The following is a 22992-nucleotide window of genomic DNA, read 5'->3' on the forward strand; positions in this document are numbered from 1 at the left end:
ATCCATTCAATGACCCAATTGAGTCTAATGACATAGAGTAAAAAACCATGGTAACTCCCCTACTGAGTCTAGGCTGACCAGCAACCTCCCATTTACTCTAATTTCATTTTCTTATCTCCACATTCCCATCAACCACTTATCTATACACTCGGAGCATCTTACTGCGGCCGGACGTTTAACCTACCACCCCACATGCTGTTTGGATGTCGGAAGATGCCAGAGCAAGTGGAAGAAACTAATAGGATCACTGAGGGAACATATAAATTCGACAGAAACATCTTTGGAGGTCAGGGTTGAATCTGGCCTGCTGGGCTATGAGGCAACAGCTCTCACAACTATGCCACTGGGAGAGACAGGGATTTCATTGCTGCCCACAAATAAATCTTATTCCAATCTGCGAAAAATTAATTTTCAAATGGGAATGAATCTGTTTGATCTTCTAAATAATCATACAGACAAAGTAAAATACAAAAAAAATAATATTTTATTGCTTAACTTTAAATTCATGTGATGCCTGCTTTTATTTGAGAAGTGTGGTGTTTTTTAGGCTAATTTGCATTATATATTCTGAAAACTAGGAATTCAGGGATAACTTAAAAGAGTTATGTGCCGTGTAGAATTGCTAATGATATTTATAGGACCTTATTTCTTCTGACTAAATTGTTAATGCAATTGCATAGAAGTTACTTGTCCACCATTTAAATGATTGTAACCCAACGACTACTAAAAAACGATTTTTAGGCAAATAAAATTAAGCATTCGTTAATTTTTTTACATGTAGGATAGAACTATAGATGCTGGTTTAAATCGAAGGTAGACACAAAATGCTGTATTTTTTGTTTCATTTTTTAGTTTAGTTTAGAGATACTGCATGGAACCGGGCCCTTCGGCCAATCGAATCCGCATCGACCAATGATCCCCGCACATTAACACTATACACAGTGGGGACAATTTTACATTTTATTCCAAGACAATTAACCTACAAACTTGTACCTCTTTGGAGTGTGGGAGGAAACCGAAGATCTCGGAGAAAACCCACGCAGGTCATGGGGAAAACGTACAAACTCCGTACAGACAGCACCCGTAGACAGGATCAAACACAGGTCTCTGGCGCTGTAGGACCAGGGCCGGATTTAGATGAAGAGCTATTTCACTTGTGAGGTCCCCCCTCCCAATCCCCCACCCCCACGACTAGAGGACCATGACTACCCGACAGTGATAGTGTGACACTTTTAGAACCTACTGTATGTTGTCATTAAACAGTTGGTTTTAAAATACATATTGGATTCACCGCGGAGCGGGTGATGCCTTACCTGAATCGCCGTTTGAAGCTCTGGAGTGTTGGGCCTGCTGCTTCAACATCATGGAGCTGTGGTTTGCGGAGCTCCCAGCCTCGGGCCTCGCTGATTTTAATATCGCAGAGCCCTGGGAACCCTTTGCCGAGAGCCACCAGCGTGAATCTCCACCCAGCTCAGCCTGTGGACTTCGGGAGCCACGGTGTTCGGTAGGAAGTGGCCGAGTCGGAAGTCCAAGCCACTGAGAATGTTCTCCCGTTCCGACGTCGGATCGTGACCCCCAAATGTCATTGTACCAATGGCCATGGGGGGGGGTCTAAGAGGAGGGGGTCCGTTGGAGACGGGAAAGGGGATCATCAATGGGGCCGAGGACTCCTTCCCATGGAAGAACGCTGTGAGGCGGAGGCGAATGAAGAAGAGCTCCAAATCGCAGCGGACGTGGAACTCATTGAGGTGGGGACGGAGGTGGACAAAGGTGAGGACCGACCGTTCGGTATCTGAGAGGGGCAGGTCGGGGGGGATGGTGAACACACAGCAGGGATAGGGGTTGGGGCCGGAGGAAGGCAGGTGAATGGACTGAGGCCAAGGCGATGTCTGGTGGAGGGGTGGTGGGTGGTCAGGGGGTAGGGGGGTATGAGGACTGTAGTGTGGGTGGGAAAGAGCTGGGGTCACATGGTTTGAGGGGAATGGGGAAGACCCAGTGGAGCAGCCATTGAGATGACCACGTTTGGGGGTGCCTAGCATTAGGACCCAGCGCAGTCAAACCCAGGGGAGTGGGAATCTGCAGCGTGGAAACTTCAGGCCTGGTGCTGAGTACAGGAGGGCGGTGGAGTGGCAAGGGTCAGCGGGCAAAGAGTAGGAGGTCCCAGTGGGCGGATGGTCGGTGAGGCAGCAAGGTGAGTAGGCCCCCCCTAGATCTCGAGGCCCTAAGCTTAAACTTGTCTAGCTGATACGTAAATCCGGCCCTGTGTAGGACAGTAGCTCTACCGCTACCCTACCGTACCACCCATTATGAGATTAAAATTCTGGGTCTTTTAATGTCTTCTGTTTATACACAGGGTATACGGAGAATCTTTTATTCTGATCAATTCAATACAATTGTTTGAATAGCATGTAGCATCTCATGTCAAAGCCAAATGGTATCAATCCAAGTTACAAAACAGATGGTCATTAAAATGTGTGTTTGTGGGAGCTTGCTGTGCGCAAAATTGGCTGCTATCTTTCATATTTTACACCATTGACTAAACTGCAAATTATTTGATTTTTACATCTTTGGATCATGAAAATTGGCAAGAAAATGCAAGTGATTCCTTTTTTCCAAAATATTTCACCCTTGATTAATTTTCTCTTTTAGTTTAGAGAGTTAGTGTGGAACAGGCCCTTCGGCCCACCAAGTTCATGCCAACCATCGATCATCCGTACACTAGTTCTATGTTATCCCACTTTCACATCCTGCACACGATGAGCTTACTGAAGCCAATTTAACCTACAAACCTTTTCGTCCTAGGAACTTGGGAGGAAACCGGAGCAACCAGAGAAAACCCATGCGGTCACAGGGGGAACGTACAAACTTCACACAGGCAGCACCTGGAGTGTGGATTGAACCTGGGTCTCTGGCATCGTGAGGCAACAGCTCCACTGTAGCAGCTCTACCACTACACCATTGTGCCACCCAAACTTATAAGTGGCGGCGCGGCTCTGGCTGCAGCGGCTCTCCGGCAGTCCTGTTTGTTTTGTGTTTTTGGGGGGGGGGTTGTTTATTTTCGTTTTTGGTTAGTCTAGTTTTGGTTTTTAGTTTGTGTTTTGGGGGGGGGGGGTTGAAACGGGGCTTGCTGTCTCTCCCTGCGGGGGAATGCGACTTTTTTGTCGTATTCCCCTTCTCTGCCTCCGTCTGCGCTGAGGCCTAATGGCGGAGCTGGCGACCTCGAGCTCAGGAGGCAGAGCCCGCCAGGACTCGCACTGAGCTCGCTCCCGTGAGGACGGCCCGGCTCGGGGCTGGAACAGGGCTTTCGTGAGGGGCTGTGACGGCCGGCCCGAGGAAGGAACGGTGCTCCCGTCGGAGTAGCCGAGCTCGGGGAGGTACGGCGTTCCCAGCCTGAGGGAGGAGCGGCGCCCGGTCGGGGCGGCCCAGCCTGAGGGAGGAGCGGTGCCCGGTCGGGGCGGCTCAGCCTGAGGGAGGAGCGGTGCCCGGTCGGGGCGGCTCAGCCTGAGGGAGGAGCGGTGCCCGGTCGGGGCGGCCTGGCGCGAGGGAGGAGCGGCGCCCGGTCGGGGCGGCCTGGCCCGAGGGAGGAGCGGCGGCCTGGCGCGAGGCTGAGACGGTGGCAGTACTCACGTGAGGGCGATCCGGCTCGGGGCTGGAACGATGCTCCGGGGGCTGGGACGGCAGTTCTGGTGGCGGTGGCCTGAGACCGGGGGTTCGGCCGCGGGCCAGCGGCTGCGTCAGCAGGTCTGGTGAGCGGCAGCTTCGACTACCCCGGGCCGCGGTGTTTGAGCCGCGAGGACAGGTTTTAACATCGCCCGGGGGGGTATCGCCTCAGCGCAGAAGGAGAAGAGGAGGGAAGAGACTGCAGCCCTAAGACTTTTGCCTCCATCACAGTGAGGAGATGTTGGGTGGACTCACTGTGGTGGATGTTAATATGTGTTTATTGTTGTTTTTATTGTATTGTATTATATGTATGACTGCTTAAATTTCGTTCAGACTTCGGTCTGGATGACAATAAAAGGCTATTCTATTCTATATTTCTTACAAACATGGTCAGTTCTATTTCTGGCCTGTCGATGCCCAACACGTACAGGTCAATTAAGATGAATAATTTGGTGTATGAATGTTGTGGCTTGGCTCTCATTTTGTGATGTATAAATATGATTGTTAGATTCAGAATATAGCGGGAAGAGAATTTCAAACTTATTTATTGGGCAAAAAAACGTTTTGGAATGGAATACTTCATTGTCACATGTGACTAGCCACAGTGAAATTCTTTCTCCCACCCTCACCCCCCTCCCTCCCCATCGTCCATTGCTCATTCCCCTCCCTCCCAGTGCCCCCCCCCCCCCACGCCAGGTCCTCCATTGTTTTTCCCCTCATAGCAGTCCCCCCACATTCTCATTGACCGTGGGTCGACCCGCGAGGCTTCACCGCTGCCGCGAGGCATCACCACCACCGAGGCCCCATCGTCACAAGGCTCCACCACCGTCGCCAATTAGTCACAGTATCTTATACTTAACTTGATTGAGAATCCGGATTAGATGAGTTTTAGCAGTCTAAAGGGCCTGTCCCATGAGCATGCGACTGCATGCGGCGAGCGCGACCAAACCGGAAGCGGGGGCCGCGCGGCGGTCGAGTGATCCCGTACGAGTTGACGTGAAGTTCGAGCGAAGTCCGCAGGAGGTTCGCGCTAGGCATACGGCGTCGAGACACTGCACACGCCCACCGAGGCGGTGCGTACGGCCTCAATGCGGCTGCGGGCCGGTAGGCCGTTTTTGGACAGTGTCAGTTTTTCGGAGCCCTGCGCGATGTCGGGACCAGCTCCGCACAACTCCATACGATCGAAGTGGGACCGGTCCCGTGAGGCCGTACGGCTCAAGCGGCCACGTTAGATCACGCTTGCCGCATGCAGTCACATGCTCGTGGGACAGGCCCTTTAAGGAGCTTCCTAAAGGGCCTGTCCCACTTTCACGACCTAATTCACGACCTTTTTTACTCGTGGATATTTTTCATCAGTCTAGAAAAATGCCCCGACCTACTTGATGCCACAAGTACCTACGACTAGTATCACGATCAACCTACGACCTACCTACAACCTGCCTACGACCTCCAAGACCTCCTACGACCTCGTGCCGACCATGCTGCGAGTATGAGTCAAGGGCAAACTCGGCAGAGGTCGTGAATTAGGTCGTGAAAGTGGGACAGACCCTTTAATATATTATTAGGATACTTTGTCTAGTTAAGACTTGTTTTGCCAACATGGTAGCATAACCAATATTCCTTGACACCAACAATTAAGGCTCATTATATAAAGTGATAGAGAGCTGCATTCGTGTTGAATTTTGCTAAGTGGTACCAAATTGTTGGCTTCCTTAAGGTGAAACATTTTAGATTCTGGAATGTTGAAGCTCTTTGTGCGGTAGAAACTGTGTAAATGAATCAGTCTGAAATCTGAAGAAGGGTTTCAATCCGAAATCTATATTACTAAATCTCTGATCTTGACCACGTTTGGCCTACTGTGCTGCGATTTCCGACAGAACGCCGCCACCTACGGCCGTCATTTTTGGCCACCTCGCCCAGAGCCCCCCTCCACCTTACGGGTGCGGAGGATTTTTCCCATCGATGACAAATCAGAGAGATATTAATGTTTTTAAAAAATTCACCATTCTCTCTGCTGCCCCTGCTGGAGGGAGGGGGAGGGACTATAAAACCAGGAAGTGGTGTGCCTCACTCATTCTCTGCAAGATGGATGAAGCCAAGGGTCACGTCTCTCTGAGCTCTGAATGACACTGAACAAATGTCTACACAACTGTGAGTACCCTTAATGTGGCTTGAAAATGAAAATATGGTTTGTTTGAAGTAAAAAGGCACTGCCTGCAAATGGTTGTTTGGATGCTTTGGCTTGAAGTTGAAAGGCATTACTTACTGCAAATGGTGGCTTGGGTGCTTTGACTTGAAGTTGAAATGCACTATTTACTGCTGTCAATCACGCCCTGAAAGCCACACCTTTTCCGGTGGGAGGGGAAGAGGTTATACAACCCGGAAGTGTGGGTGTGGCTCAGTCTCTGCATGATGGGGGAGGGAGAGGTCATGACTCTGTCTGAGCTGTGAAACAACTGAACACACTGAATGTCTACTGAACTGTGAGTTTGGTGTTTTGTGTCGTTTTATGGTGGGTTCACCCTGCATGAAATGGTATGAAGCTGCATTTGAATTTGGTGGCCTTGGACCCTGCTTGTGGAATAAAATTGCACTGAATTTGGTGGCCTTGCACCCTGCTGAAAGTGGTATGAAACTGCACTTGTATTTGGTGGCCTTGGATCCAGCTTGAAGTGGTATGAAACTGCACTTAAATTCGGTGGCCTTGCACCCTGCTCATAGTGGTAAGAAACTGCACTTGAATTTGGTGGCCTTGAACCCTGCTTGAAATGGTAGGAACATGGTTTTGAATTTAGTGGATTTGCACCCTGCTTGAAATGGTAGGAACATGGATTTGAATTTGGTGGACTTGCACCATGCTTGAAATGGAATTTCAAGGAATAGTCATGAGTCAACTGCCAGCCCACCAGCCGTGAGTGAGCTGCCAGCAGATCAGGCTTGAGGGACTGAGCTGCCACCCCAAGAACCCATACCAGCACTCCAGAAAGCCCCCCCACTGGCCACCAATATTGGAATTGGTGGAGAGGTGGAATATTGCGTCGGGGGACCAGCCCTCCCGTGTGAACATGGGACCCAATGGGTCCTACTTAGTCTAGTATCACCTATTCCTTTTACCCAAAGATGCTGCCTGACCTCCATCTGGAGTTACTCCAGTTTTTGTGTCTACGGTTTAAACCAGCATCTGTAGTTCCTTTTACACACTGTGTAAATAAATAATCTCCTTACTGGTGTGGTGGTCAGTCTGTCATAGAAATGGAAGGATGAGGGGTGAAAAGCCACACCAGGGGTGAAAAGCCACACAAGAAGCTTGTGAGAAAAGTGGTGTATGAACCATTTTGTTTTAGGCTAGCTACTGTTAGCATATTATATAATTTTTTCTGGATATTTCCTGCAGAATTATTTTGAACACTTGGGGGTGAGCTCTTTATGCTTTGTTGGACGTTACATATGGCGTAGTCACGGGGAGTGGCCAGATCAGACCAGTCTAGGGAGAGAGAAGACAGTTCTTATCAGATGTGAGAGAACGGCAAGTTACAGCTTGTATGAAAATAAGGAACACCTGGAATGATTCATCTCTTTGTTTGTACAACTACTTCAATAAAGAATCAATGAAACTGGAAATAACGACTGGAGGATCCGTTATTTTATCGTCTACGTAAGTTCACTCCTACCTGCCTGTGTAGTAACAGGAATGGAAAGTTGGACATTGGAAAGGTTTGAAATTGCCATGACAAAAGAGTGAATGATAATTGTGCCGTGTAGAAGGCAAACATCTGGCTTATGCATGACAAACTGCAAAGATAATTAAGCAATCCCACAACATATGGTGATATGAAAGATGACAGATGTGGGAATATAGAACAAAAACCCAAACTGCTTGTATTTTGTCCACAATCAATGGATCAGATTCATGCTCTATAGTCTTACCGTACCCAATGGTGGTGAAAATTCTGCATGCCTCCAATGACCTTTACCAATTTCTGCAGGTACCAAAGAATGCATCACCACAGTTTGCTGAGGCAGCTGCTCTGCCCAAGACCTCCAGAATTTGTAGAGAGTTGTGAACACAGTCCAGTTCGTTACACTACCGCCCTCTCCTTCTCCTTTCCCTTCCCCCTCCCCCTCCCCACCCCCTCCCCCATCAAATCCATTTATACTTCACACTGCCTCAGGAAAGCAGCCAAATTAATCAAGGACCACTCACACCCTGGTCATTCTCTTTTCTCCCCTTTCCCGTCAGGCAGAAGGTATAAATGGTCAAATACTAGGTATCATGTGGAGAAAATATCATCTTCTGATACCCCAAGGATTATTTTCACTCACAAGCCAGGAACACGACAGATAACTCCATGTATCTGAACGAGTGTAACCCACTTGGAAGGAACAAAGAAGGACTCGGCGTGGTGGGATCGTCATGAAGGAGGGGAAAGAGCCATGGGGAGGGGGGGAGAACAAAGGGGGGCCTAGCACGGGGGTACCTTTATGGGCCACTATTTGTATACCTTGGACAAGCAAGCAGAGGATTTCACTGTGACTTGTCAAAGGTTAGAAAGTTCATTTATTGTCACATACACCAATTGGTGTAGTGTAATTCGAGTTGTCATTGCAGCACACTAATAAGAATACAATACAACATTAAAGAAGAATTTAACATTAAACATAAAAACATCCCACCACAATGGTTCCCACTGTGAGGGAAGGCACAAAGTCCAGTCCTCTTCCTCTTGTTCACCCATGGTCGAGGCCTATTGAGGCCTCCGCAGTCGCCGCTACGGAGGCCTGATGTTTCAGGCCCTCTCGCCAGATGATGGTGCTCCGGCGTCGGGAGAACCCTCTCAGCAGCTTGGAATACCTGGAACGGCCGCTTCCTTACTGGAGACTGCAGCTCCCAAAGCCAACAGGCCACGCTGGTGGGAGCCCTAACACTGGCGATCTCGGCGAGAGATCCCAGGCTCCGCGGTGTTTAAACTCAGCGCCGCCGCCCGCGGCTGGCCGCTCCATAGACCGCAGCTCCGCGATGTTTCAATCGGCGGACTCAGCATTCCGGATCTCCAGCACGGCGACCCGGGCAAGGCATCGCCCGCTCCGTGATGGCACTCCGACACTGTGCCGCCGCCGAAGCCGAGGTTCTGGCCGGTCCCGACAGGAAACGCCGCTCCAGTCCCGATGGTAGGCTGCGAGGACGGGGTGAAGATGCGGCTCGGAGACGGCGCTGACAAAGTTACAAAGTACACCAGCTCCTCCTTTGTTCTCCATCCCCCCCACCCCCACCCACCCTCCACATATAAAAGATTAGACTTCCAAACAAAACTTTTTACATACTAAAAATTAAAAAAAGGAGTGAAAGGATGGACAGCTGCAGACAGGGCAGCCATACCCAACTGGACGGCGCCCCCTGTGACAATAAAGTATTAATTCATTAATTCATTGATGAGAACCCTGTCTGCCATCTTAAACATTCACTCCAATCACTGCCTTAGCATTCACTTACCTCAGCTACCTGACAGTACTTCTCAAACCCGCGACCTCTATTATCAAGCAAGTGAAATGGCAGTGGAGACATGCAACAAATACCATCCACAGTTCTCCTCCAAGTTGTACATGACCCCGACTTGAAATTATGTTGCTGTCTCTTCATTGTTGCTAGTCTTGGAACTCTCTTCCCAACAGCACTATGGGAGTCGCTTCAGTAGGAAAACGATTGCAGTTCAAGGTTTAGCATGTCTGCTTTCTCAAGGGTAGGTTGGCTTGGTCAATCAACGCTCGTTTTTCCAGCATCCAGAAAACTATATTTAGAAGGACACACTCATTATATTTGGCATTCAAATTAATGTGGTCCTTCACCTTGTGTCCTTTTCAGTCTTGACAATATGGCGCAACCTTGCATCAGGCAGCAATGGATAACTTTAGCAACTCTCAGCAAAGCAAGGATACGATTGTGCCGTGATTTGGAGCTTCTGATGGGGAAAGGGCGCTATTCATTTAACTCGCATTCCCTACCGGGTGCCTAGATTATTTCTGCACAAAAGTACTTACAGAATGGAAACGGGTTATTCTGTACAACAGGCCTGTGCTGGAGTCTGCACCGCATCCTTTTCTCTTTTCATCCAACTCAATTAGCATATACTGTACAAGTCTGTGCTTGTCTCTCTCAATGTACTTATCCAAATCTTCATTATTACATTTATTTGTTTTAACAAGGCAGTGAGCTTCATATTATAACTGCACTTTGGGTAAAGGAGTCTCTCCTGAATTCCCTAATGGCCTTATTAGTGATTATCTGATGTTTATGGCCCCTAATCTGGCCTCACCCACAAGTAGAAACATCTGCTTTACAACCACTCTTTCAAAGCCTTTTATAATCTTTAAGATCTCGGTCAGATCACTCTTCAGCTGTGGAAGCTCAAGATAGCCCTAATGTGCATCTTATGCTCTCTTTTTTGCCTAATCTGGTTCTCTTACGAGGAGTCTGTAGTATGGAAGTGAAAGACAGCTGATTATCTACTGAGGTTATGAAAAGACTGCACTGGTTGACCTCGTGGAGCTCTGGTTTAAAAGGCCTTGGTTTCAGGCATCTACTTGTCCTTGGCACGCTAATTACGCGACCTCGTAGTCGCATTGAGGCTCGACGGTCCCGCGAAGGTCGTGCGCAGCTTCCTGCAACCGCACAGCCGTCTGAAGCGAGTGACATCATTTGAAGATGGACACAAACTGCAGATGATGTTTCGTGTCGAGACTCATCTTCAGTCTGAAAGAAGGGTCTTGATTCGAAACGTCACCCATTCCTTCTCTCCAGAGATGCTGCCGGTCCCGCTGAGTTACCCCTGCATTTTGTGTCTATCTTCAATTTTTTTGGCCCCGCTCTGGGAGTAGGAGTGGGGGCGGATCGGGACCGCAATGGCCGTGAGCCCCAGGCCGAGCTTGGCGATCGTTTGCCTGCTTCTGCTGCTGTTGGAGGTGAGACGTTGCGTCGCGCCAGGGTCTTGGGCCTGTCCCACTTTGGCCGTCAGTTACGCGACAGGCCGGTGGCGAGCGAAGATTTAGTTAACTACAAAATTTCGGAGCGCCGCGCGATCTCGCGCACAACTACATACCCCTCCGCGCTTCTCAGTGGGACCGGCCCCGGGCGGCCACACGATGCCTGTGCGCCTCAACGTGGCGACGAGGTTGTGTAATTTGCGTGCTAAGGACACGTAAGTGGGACAGGGCCTTTACTGGGACTTTCGGACACCTAGACAGGCAGGGAGCGGACGTGGGATTTATGAGAGAAAATGGAAAAATCTACCTTTCCCATTTTATCAGGACAACTCCCACAGGGACACACCCCATCACATATTCTGTTCTTTGTGGAAATAGTGCCGGACTGATGTGTGAATGATGCTATCCATGTATTGAAAGCATTCAACGTTGGCATGTAGAAATGGCAGGAGTGTGAGTTTACATTGAAACTGACACAAGATGCTTGCAGAACTGGACTGATGACTTGATCAGAATTCACCCTCAGTAGACTTGTTTCTGTGATCAGCGCAAATATTCTGCAGACAAGCTGGAGCTCAACTCCATACCCTCCCACACAGTGCAAATTCCATTGCCATTTCCACCAGTTACAATGGGATACCACCAATCAGTCACACTCCCCCCACCCTCCCCCCCTATCCGCCCCTACTGCTTTCTGTAGGGACCCCTCTCTTGGTGACGCCTTGGTACATTCATATACCCCCACCCTTACATGTTCCCCCCCCCAAAAAAGACACAATGTGCTGGGGTATCTCAGCGGATCAGATAGCATCTCTGGAGAACATGGACAGGCGATGTCTTGGATCAGGATCCTTCCATAGATTATTGTAGTTGAGGGTGAGGGAGGGAGAAAGCTGAAAGAAAAGTGGCGGTGGAACAAAATTTGGCAAGCGATAGGTGGATACAGGTGAAGAGCGGGGGTCTGATTGTCAGATAGTTGGACAAAGGCCAGAGATGAAAAGACTATCATGTTCTCGAGAGAACATGTTCACCTCTCCATGCTCTCCAGAGATGCTGCCTGAACTGCTGAGTTACTCCAGCACTTTGTATCTTTTTTTTTGTAACCCAGCATCTGCAGTTCCTTGTATCTACCTGTTACTAGGCACCATCCTCTAAGACTGTAGGAGTCGAAGCACTTATCACTACTCCTCCCCTATTACCACCATCCGCTGACCGAAACACACCTTCCAGATGAGGCAGAGATTCACGAGCATCTCTCCCGACTTGTCTATGGAATTTGGTGCTCTCAACGTGGCCTCCTCAAAGACTAAACATAGACAAGGCAACTGTTTAGCGGGGCATCTGTGCCCTGTCCTCATTGGCAATTTTCAGCTTCTGAATGCATGGTGTCTCTCCTCCATTTCCTATCCCCACACAAACCTGCCCAATCTCGGCCTTCCCCACTGCCAGACACAACCTAAAAGAACAACACCTCATGTTTCCTTTAGAGAGCCGACAAGCCAGTGCTATGATCATTTATGTTTTCTAATGTCAGGTAACCCGCATCTGTGTTCCTTTTCTTCTCTTGGCTTCACTTAGCTTCTCTTCCTTTGTTCATCCTTTATGTCACCCCCGTACCCTGATTTTGTAGTTTTGTTTCCCTCCCCCACCTTGCTTCATCTGCCCATCACCCATACACCTATCCAACAAAGTTTCACTGCCCCCCTCCCCCTTAGCCTACACTCCCTCTCACCTCCCCCATCTGGTTCCATCTGCCCAGCATCCCTTCATTATTAGGTTCCCTTTATCACCTTTGATCCTCTGTCTTTCCCCGCCTCTCCATCCACTTCCCATTTTATTTCCGATCCTTTTCCAGCCATTACTCACCAGTCTCAAAACATGCCTCCTCTCTCTCTCACCCCTCTGCCCATCATCTCCCACCCCACCTGGTTCCATTTGCCACCTCCTTGGTCTCACCTCTTTATCTTGATTATCTTCCTTCAATACTCTCAGTCGTCATGCAGGGTCTTGACCCAAAGCCTCTACCATCACAGTTGCTGCTTGACCCACTGAGTAGACGCGCCAGATTCCAGCATCTGCAGTCTCTTGTGTGCAGGCTGCTGGTTGGCAGATTAACAGAGCCATAGACTTTCCTCTGAAGATTGACATTTTGAATCTGCTCTTGTTCCCTCTCGTTCTAGCACTCCCTGGTTTCAAGCTCACCCTTTGCAAGCTGGGTTGCCTTATCTTGTTTTTGGATGCGACAATCCCCCCAGGTGCAAACCAATGTGGCTGACCAACCAACACTGTGGGGGTGGAAAAGGTGGTGCCAGCAAGAACAAAATCTAGAGGTTGCACATGGTCAGGAGGGCTGTCCACCTCTTATTTTGTTGCTGCATTTGGGCACTCCTCTCCTGATAGACTTGGGAAAAGGCAGAGGGACATGGGTTAAATGCTAATGGCATGGATGGCTACAGTCAAGTGTGTGGCAGCTCAAAGCAGCACGTGTTATCATGCATTATCTGTCTGAGAGAAATGTCTTGGACAAACAATGCGGAAAATGGATTATGATAACTGAAATTTTAATTGGATTAAGCTAATGAAATGTGTAGGAAGGAACTGCAGATGCTGGTTTAAACTGAAGATAGACACAAAAAGCTGGAGTAACTCAGCGGGTTAGACAGTATCTGGAGAAATGGAATAAGTATCGTTTCGGGTCGAGACCGTTCTGAAATGTCACCTATTCCTTTTCTCCAGAGATGCTGTCTGACCCGCTGAGTTGCTCCAGCTTTTTGTATCTATTTTAAGATAATCAAAGTTGGATTAAGATAACTATAGAATCAACTAGACTAAGTGGGACCCGTAGGGTCCCATGTTCACACGGGAGGGCTGGTCCCCCGACGCAATATTCCACCTCTCCACCAATTCCAATATTGGTGGCCAGTGTGGGGGCTTTCTGGAGCGCTGGTATGGGTTCTTGGTGTGGCAGCTCAGTCCCTCAAGCCTGATCTGCTGGCAGCTCACTCACGGCTGGTGGGCTGGCAGTTGACTCATGACTATTCTTTGAAATTCCATTTCAAGCAGGGTGCAAGTCCACCAAATTCAAATCCATGTTCCTACCATTTCAAGCAGGGTGCAAGTCCACCAAATTCAAATCCATGTTCCTACCATTTCAAGCAGGGTTCAAGGCCACCAAATTCAAATGCGGTTTCTTACCACTTCAAGCAGGGTGCAAGACCACCGAATTCAAGTGCAGTTTCATACCACTTCAAGCTGGATCCAAGGCCACCAAATACAAGTGCAGTTTCATACCACTTTCAGCAGGGTGCAAGGCCACCAAATTCAGTGCAGTTTTATTCCATTTCAAGCAGGGTCCAAGGCCACCAAATTCAAATGCAGCTTCATACCATTTCATGCAGGGTGAACCCACCATAAAACACCAAACTCACAGTTCAGTAGACATTCAGTGTGTTCAGTTGATTCACAGCTCAGACAGAGTCATGACCTCTCCCTCCGCCATCATGCAGAGACTGAGCTACACCCACACTTCCGGGTTTTATAACCCCTCCCCCTCCCACCGGAAAAGGTGTGGCTTTCAGGGCGTGATTGACAAGAGAGAGATTCTCAACATTTTTTAAACACTAATAACACTTTTATTTTTCATTGATGGGAGGAATTCTCTGCACCTGCTCAGCGGAGGGGGGACTGAGTAAGATGGCCAAAAATCACAGCCATAAGTGTAGCATTTTATCTAAAATCAATATACAGTGCAAACAGGAAGTAAGTGCATTTGCAGTAGTGCCTTTTAACGTCAAGCCAAAGTACCCAAGCCGCCATCTGCAGTAAATAGTGCCTTTCAATCTCAAGCCAAAGCACCCAAGCCACCATTTGCAGTAAGTAGTGCCTTTCAACTTCAAGACAAGCACCCAAGCCACCATTTGCAGTAAGTAATGCCTTTCAACTTCAAGCCAAAGCATCCAAACAACCATTTGCAGGCAGTGCCTTTTTACTTCAAACAAACCATATTTTCATTTTCAAGCCACATTAAGGGTACTCACAGTTGTGTAGACATTTGTTCAGTGTCAATCAGAGCTCAGAGAGACGTGACCCTTGGCTTCATCCATCTTGCAGAGAATGAGTGAGGCACACCACTTCCTGGTTTTATAGTCCCTACCCCTCCCTCCAGCAGGGGCAGCAGAGAGAATGGTGATTTTTTAAAAAACATTAATATCTCTCTGATTTGTCATCAATGGGAAAAATCCTCCGCACCCGTAAGGTGGAGGGGGGCTCTGGGCGAGGTGGCCAAAAATGACGGCCGTAGGTGGCGGCGTTCTGTCGTAAATCGCAGCACAGTAGGCCAAAAGCGGTCAAGATCAGAGATTTAGTAATATAGATAGATGGAGGGTATCCCTGATGATCTTCAATATTCCATGCCACTTCTCCAATTGAGAAATGGAAACCGGAGCTATTAATCTGTGCCCTTCTCCCTCCCCTGAAACCTAAATGCAAAAAGGGGGAAGGCTCGTGTGTGGTCTGGTGGAAGGGTGTGAGATTATCATTGTGGGGTTTGAGTAGTGGAGGTGACGTGAGAATGATGGTACAGGCATGGTAAGGTGAGGAGTGTACTTGAGAAAGCAGCAGGTACAAAGTGCGGAGGATTCAGAAACTTTAGTAAAGTGTAACATTGTAATTGGAGCAGAATGATCCAAAATTGGGGTTATATATAGTGTGAGAATACTGTGGTCCCAGGACTGGGTAAGATCTGTAACTTGTGATCCTTACCTTGGCCGTCCATCTTGGGTCATTATTCTTCACCTGATACTGCAGGCAGACCCAGGGTGAAAAGTGTCTAACATTGTTGACCTATTTGTCTATCCGTGGGGAAGAGGGTGCAGTTTCCTGTACACATTTGAGAACAGTATCTCCATATTTCTTGAATCTTCAGATAGAAACATAGCAGCATCTGAGAATCAGAGTGGTGGTGTCTTTGTGCATTCGGGCTAACTGTGCCGTATATATTAAGGTATGGATACCATAAAGGTAAACCTACCAGTGTACAGTCGTCGTTTAATTGTTGTCACTGATGCCTGGTTTTCTGATCCACTGTGAAGAGTTGTCCTTAACATGTACTAGAAAGAGTGGCAGTAAAATAAACTTAACACCAACTTTATTATATGCCTGTCTTCCTCTTGTTTTTGGCAGCCGATGAACTTTCTCCACGATAAGCCTTATTAAGATGTCTATTCTGTCAAGGGCTATTTCATTGCAGTTGCCCTGACAAAATAATGCTCAATTGCAATAGTCAAACCAATTTGAAATCTGGAGGTTAATGTACTGTAAAAATCTATCAAACACAACCATATTCTTGTTATAATGTTTAACATTTTAGTTTTGGTATTGCTTTTAGGGAAAGTGATTTTAAATGTTCAGCAGGAGAGCAGGAATGTGGCCAGGATGTCATGCTTGTGATCTTACTGTAATCGAATGGTATGAGACCACTTCTGCTGGCTACACTTCACTGCTTGGGTCTGGACTGTGTATCAGATGGGCCATATGGCCAGCTTATTCAACAACCTTGCCCTGCTGGACAGCTCAGGATCTTGTGTGGGAATGCTGGTTTACACCCAAGGCAGACACAAAATGCTGGAGTAACTCAGCGTTTAGGGCAGCATCTCTGGATAGAAGGAATGGGTGGCGTTTCGGGTCGAGATCCAACCTAATTTTGTGTCTATCATCAGCTTGGGAACTTGTTTTAATTAGTGCACTTAATTTAGTGCACTTTATTGCTGCTGGTACCCTGATTAATTTGGAAGATGGTTCAGAACAGATAGTAATGTTTTCTTACTGATATAATGTGTACTGAGCCACCAGGATGTTTCTTACCTGTTCTCTGTTGGCCTTTAAATTGTTAACCAGATTTTTACATAATGGTGGCATCTGACTGACAGCAAAAAGAGAGTGGGAATGTGATTAGAGTCAATTCTGGAAAATTGTAGATTTCAAGAAAAAAATGTTGAAGACATCATAAGTACACATATACAAAGACTTTGTTTTTGATTTGCATCTTAATTGGCCATAGTTAATCCCACCCCTGTACAATCCATTAAGTTAAAGGTGTTCACTCATTAATATTTCAGATTACCAATCTTCCCAATGACTTCCATCGTGGTAATCATCCAGTCCTATTTTCTCTTGCTGCAATTTTTAAAGTTAATAATGATTTCCATATGGTAAGCATATGTCATATTGTAATATATTACCCCATGGACATGAAAGGATTATTAGCATGACAAAAGAGCTTTAGTTTGGTGCCTTACTGGTAAATCGTAGAGTATTTCTGCATATTTTTGCCTTGCGAAGACTGGAGCTGACGTTCACTATATTACCTTAATGATCAACACATGGCTAAAACATGTGGGCAAGTAGGTTTTAGATACTGGTGGCTTATCTAGTATTTCTGTAGTCTTAGCAACCGTGAATGTAAACTGGAGTGTGGATTTGTGAAAATTGAATGGTGCATTTACAAATAAATGCTGTGTATACTATGCAGCTTTTGTAACAGTCAATTGTGCTGTGTAACATTACTGATTATACCATGAAGTGAAAAGTTAGTATCATAACCATCTAGCTATAATATTGCTGCATCTCAGAAGGAGAATTCTGCCCAAAGTACAACGCACTGTGCAATACCCTGATAAGACCAGGTCAACAAATGTACTCTGACATTCATGTGATACCTTTTTGTCCGTAGCCTTCAGATCTTCCCACGTACAGATGAAAGCGAACTATATAACATTCCATTTTCCACTTGCACCACTTTGAAAGTGACGTTGATATGTTTGAATAAGTTAGCCAAACACCAAGTGTTGCTCATACTGGGTTTTTTTAATGTATCACAATGAGCAAGAAACATACTTGATGAAGTATTTTCAAAGGAGTATATTCAATTACCATCTACAATTAACTTAACTATGACAACAAGGTTTGTGACAAAATTTTTAAAGTTCGAAATCCATGTGTTTGTTAGTCTCCATGATTTTGGTACAGTTGAAATTTTTTCGTTGTTACAGTAACAAAAAAACTAACAAGACTACATTATAGAAAAAACATCAAGAACATCATTTTTGGTTTAACTTGCTCTTTTTTTTGTACATTGCAAGGCTGGAGATACCTCTTTCACCTCAGGGTTAATGTTTCCAAAGTTGCCCAAGATGTAATAGTCAATGTTGTTCACAGTGGGCAGTTTCTCCACAAGAACGACAATAATCTTCTTTATTGTTCAAGAACTTAGATACATCAAGTATGCTGACTTGTGTTAATGCTTCTCTTGTCTTATTCTTTTTCCCATGCCACAAAAAAATGGACACTTTCAATGCGGCACCATTCTCATTGCTTAAAGCTTTGGCCACATTCATATATAGTTAAATAATTTTTTTTCAAAAAACTGCTCAGTGCTTTTTTTCCAGCTCCGTGTTTCAGTACTGGTGGTGCCTTTAGATGCAAATATGTTCCGTCCACCTTTCACCTGTACGTCTTGCTACGTTTAACTGTAAAACTTGGGGTAGCCTGACCCGCACAATTATTAGTCTTTGTAAATGGTAGAGTACAAGTGCTACTGAACAGACTTTGGAAACAAAGGTCAGAGTTCCAAGAAAATACAAACCAGAAAATTGCACCTTAAGAGGCCATGTCATAGTATATAAAGATAAAAAACATAAAACAAACCAGTATTTAAAATATAATGCTAGTGTTAAAATGTTAACAGTTAATGAGGGAAATTATATATGATACAGAAACGTACTAACATACAAATTAACAGTTAAATGCCGAATATATTTCATAGAATCACATCAAAAAACAAAACAAAAAACAAAAACTGTACAACCTTGGAATAAAATTTTTCATCTTGTGGGAGCTATTTTTTTCTTAACCTCATTTAGAAAAGAATTTGAATTTTCCTTTTTAACGTTATCTTTATGTAAAATAGGCCTACTTTTAAATGTAATTTAAACTTCTGTTATCTCTGAAACCAAAGAGTTATACTATCTGCATGTTATTATTACAAAAAAATCATTTTTGCACTGTGCACAAGCCTGATTATGAATATGTACAACAGCTTATTGACTACTTCAAACAAAAATAAAACAAAAAAAAGATTTTAAAACAAAGTATCAGTCCCTGCAACAAACTCCAAGTTGATAGTTTGGAATGAACTGGAGTTCTGCAATTTTTGTTGGCTTTTGACTAGTAAAAGCATCAACCAAACTGAACCATGGAAAGGTGTATTCACAGTCTAAAAATGTTCCATTTGCAACAGAAAGATGAAGAAAGGAATATCAAAAAAGCAGAGGCTAAAACTGATTTATTTGTTTCCAGTAAAGCTTAGCAAAAAGCAAGATATAAGCAAGCATCTATTGTGTGACTACAACATTTGCAGCAAAAAAAGATTTTTTTTAAAAGAGTTCAGACCTTTTTATGCTAGTAATGAATTTTTTTGACATTAATGTGACTACAGAGATGTACATAACAAGTGCCCAAATAACAAAGACATTTTTTTTAAAAGATCACTATCTGATATCCTTGGTAGGAGCAGTGTCTTCTAACCACCACTGCACTTATTCCACAATACAAGGACAAACCTTTAAGTAAAAAGTTTTTTTTGGTATTTTTATTTGTTTTGTCATCAGCCACTCGTTTGCTTGCAGAAGAAGCAATGGCAGTGACCTGGATATTACCATTCCTTTTTTGTTAAATTTTTATTAAATCAGAAGAACAAATTCTCAAGTATAAAGATGCCTCTTTTCACCTTTATGCACCAATGGTGAAAGTGTATGTCTTTGGATTTTGTTAAAGCGCGAGAATTTTTTCTCTTGTGTCAAAGAAAAAAATAATTAATTTCCTCCCTCCCTCCCCCCCACCCCAAAAAAAAAAACAGACTGCTGCCACACTACACAAAAAACAAATGTCTGCTTCATAGGAAAATTTTCCACAGCATCTACAAAAGCAGAGAGGTAAGTGCACAAAGGTTACAGACACAGGTAAATAATCATTATGTTCCTTAAAGGTTCACAAAAAAATTGAAAAGGACCCTATCCACAAAAAATCTTTAAATTTACTTTTTTTTTCTTCCTTCTATAAAACTAGAGCAAACCACCTTCAGAGAGGAAGGTGAGCGTTAAGGAAGGTGTCAAGGTTGGAAGGGGAAGGTGGGAAAGGAAGGAATACGACAGAAAAGCATAGACCAGTAACTTGATTCAATCTATCCTACAGGAATGAACAAGACAACATCAAAATGAAGAGCTTTCTGTTGGACAATACAAAAGCTAATGTACACAAAGGTTTTCAATCTACCATACTGTTTAGGTCATTTCCAATGCAACAACTACTCAACACCAAAATGTTCATATCTATCATAAATACAGAAAGTTAGTTTTTTCTTTTAAACTCATTGTTATCTCAGTTACAAGTCCTCAACACTCTTGTGTTTTGGTGGCAATGGGAGTGCTCAATTATCCCTCAGATTATGCAGCAGAAGAGCTATTCTTTGTAAATCCCCAGTTAAGATGTGTTTCATATTTTTCAACTCTTTCAATACTTTCTGCCAGTTTTGGAGAAAAAAAAAATCATCGCCTGGAACAAAAAAAATAATAACAGAAAAAATATATAAACAAAAGCAAAATATGATTCAGAAAACAGAACAAGGTGTGAGCTATTGACCTGAGAATACAAGACATTACATTTTTTTAGCTAGCCATTGGTATCCGAATGCTTACATAGCAAGAAATCTAAACTGTAAATGGTGGATTGTCATCCCATAAGGTACATGCTGACATCTGCTGTGCTATCAACTTAGGACATGTTTGCACTGGGGAAATAAAGGGTTTTCGGGTTCAAAGACCACTGTAATTAAATTGAGGCAGTTCATTGCTTTCTGGTTTCTGTCATTGCTCAGCTAACCATAGTACCTTCTAGCAACCAGTGTAACAGGTTTAGATGTTGCCAGCATATCAATATGAGACAACAATCCTGAAAGATTTTATTTTTTTGGTTAGAAGCTTTGGAATTGCAGTTAGTCTTTTTTGAAATTGTTTTGTATTTTTTTATTAATCATATTGTCCATCTTCAAGCTTACAATCTGAAGGTGTCCATTCCTACACTAGTCAGACTACTGTCTCTGCGGCAACTGGGATCATCTGGACCCTCCAGCGGGCAATCCAGGCCATCTGACTTCTGGCTGAGCTCACTGTCAGACTCATCTGAATAGCCATCTGTTGGTATAGAGGTCTGAACCCCTGAGGTGCTGCATGAAGTTGAGGTAACTGTTGAAGATGAGGAGAGAGAAGGTAAAGAAGAGGGCTTCCTGACTGAGGCTCGGGAAAGAATGTTAGGCCAAGATTTTATGGAGGCATGGGGGGAGAGGCTGGAGGAGGGCCTGTCGTTAGAGTGGGTGGCAGACTGCGAGGTAGATGCGGTGTTAGGATCGGGAAAGCAGGCTGAGTGAGGTAATAAACTAGCGTGCTCTTTGGCGTATCTTGCTGCTCGTTTGATTGTTCTGTGTTTGTGCAAGGTTGACTCGAGATGTTGACTTAGAGCTTCATCCCCGCTCAGTGTAGTATCACAGGCCAGGCAGTGGTAGGTGCTGGTGGGAACACGAAGCACCATCTCTTGCAGATTTATCACAGACTGACCGAAGAAACATATTGACTGCAGGTGGCTCATGGCTGTCTCTTCATCAGTGAAGACCATCTGACACTTGCGACAGACCAACTTGTACTGCACCTTTGGAACAATGAACAGGTCAAGCGAGTCCGTACTTTTGCTTTCTGTTTGGTGTCGTTCTTCAGGTTTTGGAAGGGATGGTTCTCTGGGCGCACTGGCTTGCTCTTGTGTTTTGGTAGATTCTTTGGCGGATTCTTTCTCTGGGGAAGTTGTTTGTTGTGGGGCGGGGAGTTGGCTTGGTTTAGGCTGCTGCTTTGGCTGTTGATGCTGCTGTTGTTGCTGTTGTTGCTGTTGCTGCTGTTGCTGTTGTTGCTGTTGCTGCTGCTGCTGCAGCTGTTGCTGCAACTGTTGCTGGAGCTGTTGCTGCTGCTGCTGTTGCTGCTGCTGCAACTGCCTCTGCTGCTGCTGGAGGGCATCTTGTAGACTCTGCTGATATTGCTGATATTGCTGCAGCAAAGAACCTGGCGACAGCCCCATCAGAGCTTGGGACAAAGCTGGGTTGTAAGGAAAGAGGCCCTCCATCCCATACATTGGCTGTAGGTATCCTCCTTGAAGGGCTCCGGGAATTTGTGGGGCGTAATATGGAGAAAAACCCGGCACAAAGTACGGCAAGAACTGGCTGGTGAGCAGGGCAGTTGGATCAGAAGCCAGTGCATTTTGCAGAGCCTGAAGCTGGGCTGGGTCTACCACATACTCCATGCCAGGAAGAGGCACTGACGTGCCTGTGCTGTTGTCGTTTTTCTCCTTGTTCGGTGTGGGCGCAGGATCCGTTTTATCTTTCTCCTTTTCTTTTGCCCTCTCGTTCTCTTTGCTTTTACGTTGTTCGGGTTGTTGCTGCTGGGTGGCCGACGCTGGGCGTGGAGCTGTAGCAGTAGCCTGTGTTGGGGCCTGGGAAGTCAATGCAGAAGCTTGCTTGCTTGGCAGTCCAGTGGTTGGAAGGCCAGGGGAGGGTACAGTTGATGCAGGAATGCCCAAAAGGTTAGATTTAGGAGAAGTTAAAGCTAAAAACAAATAAAAAGTAGAAGAAGCATAAACACTTTCATGCCCATAAGGTTACCGAGGATTACAAAAATACATCTTTCAATTTATTGGACAACATTGCAGATCATTTTACATTTTTATGGTGTATAACTTCTAGCATGAATGGAATTCTTCAAATGCAATATTCCATTTACATCTTTACGCCAGCTTGCAGGGCACTGACAAAATAAGTGACTAACACCAAGCCGATCAGAGCCACAAGGGAAATTGAGGTGGCTTGGCTTTAATTGGTGCCATCTATATTGGTGCCATTTGGTGCTTCGACAGCACAGGTATAACACAATGGTTGTGTTCTTAAGAAACCTAGCATTATAGAGAATAATGTTCTAAAAACAATTGCATAAAATGGTGGTTAGCTGCTAGAGTGTTTCAAATTCACAAAGACCATGTTTTTTTTTGCAGCATTTTCAAAAATAAAGGTCCTTTAACAGCAATATATTTATTTTAGTTACTGCTCGCTAAAAGTGCTAAAGGCTGTATGTTACATCAGGGTAATAGAGTATCATTGCACAACTGTCAATAGAAATGATTGCTGGTCAATGGCCACCTATGGTGTAACCGATAGACAGCTCATAAGAGACAATGGTGTCTGAATGGAGATTTCATGGACATTTT

General features: G+C 45.4%; 1 protein-coding gene across 5 annotated transcripts in view; it reads right to left on the reverse strand.

Annotated features, from left to right (window-relative positions):
* Positions 1-17481: 17481 nt before the first annotated feature.
* Positions 17482-22992, reverse strand: part of zfhx3 (zinc finger homeobox 3) — a 1217643-nt gene continuing 1212132 nt past the window's right edge. For all 5 annotated transcript variants that reach the window (XM_033035748.1, XM_033035750.1, XM_033035747.1 and 2 more), the window contains one exon: positions 17482-22337. In XM_033035748.1, coding sequence (XP_032891639.1) covers positions 20746-22337 — 1592 coding nt within the window. In that variant the 3' untranslated portion in view covers positions 17482-20745. The remainder of the gene's footprint in view (positions 22338-22992) is intronic.

This window comes from Amblyraja radiata, chromosome 17 (genome assembly GCF_010909765.2).
Source record: "Amblyraja radiata isolate CabotCenter1 chromosome 17, sAmbRad1.1.pri, whole genome shotgun sequence".
Lineage (NCBI taxonomy): Eukaryota > Metazoa > Chordata > Chondrichthyes > Rajiformes > Rajidae > Amblyraja > Amblyraja radiata.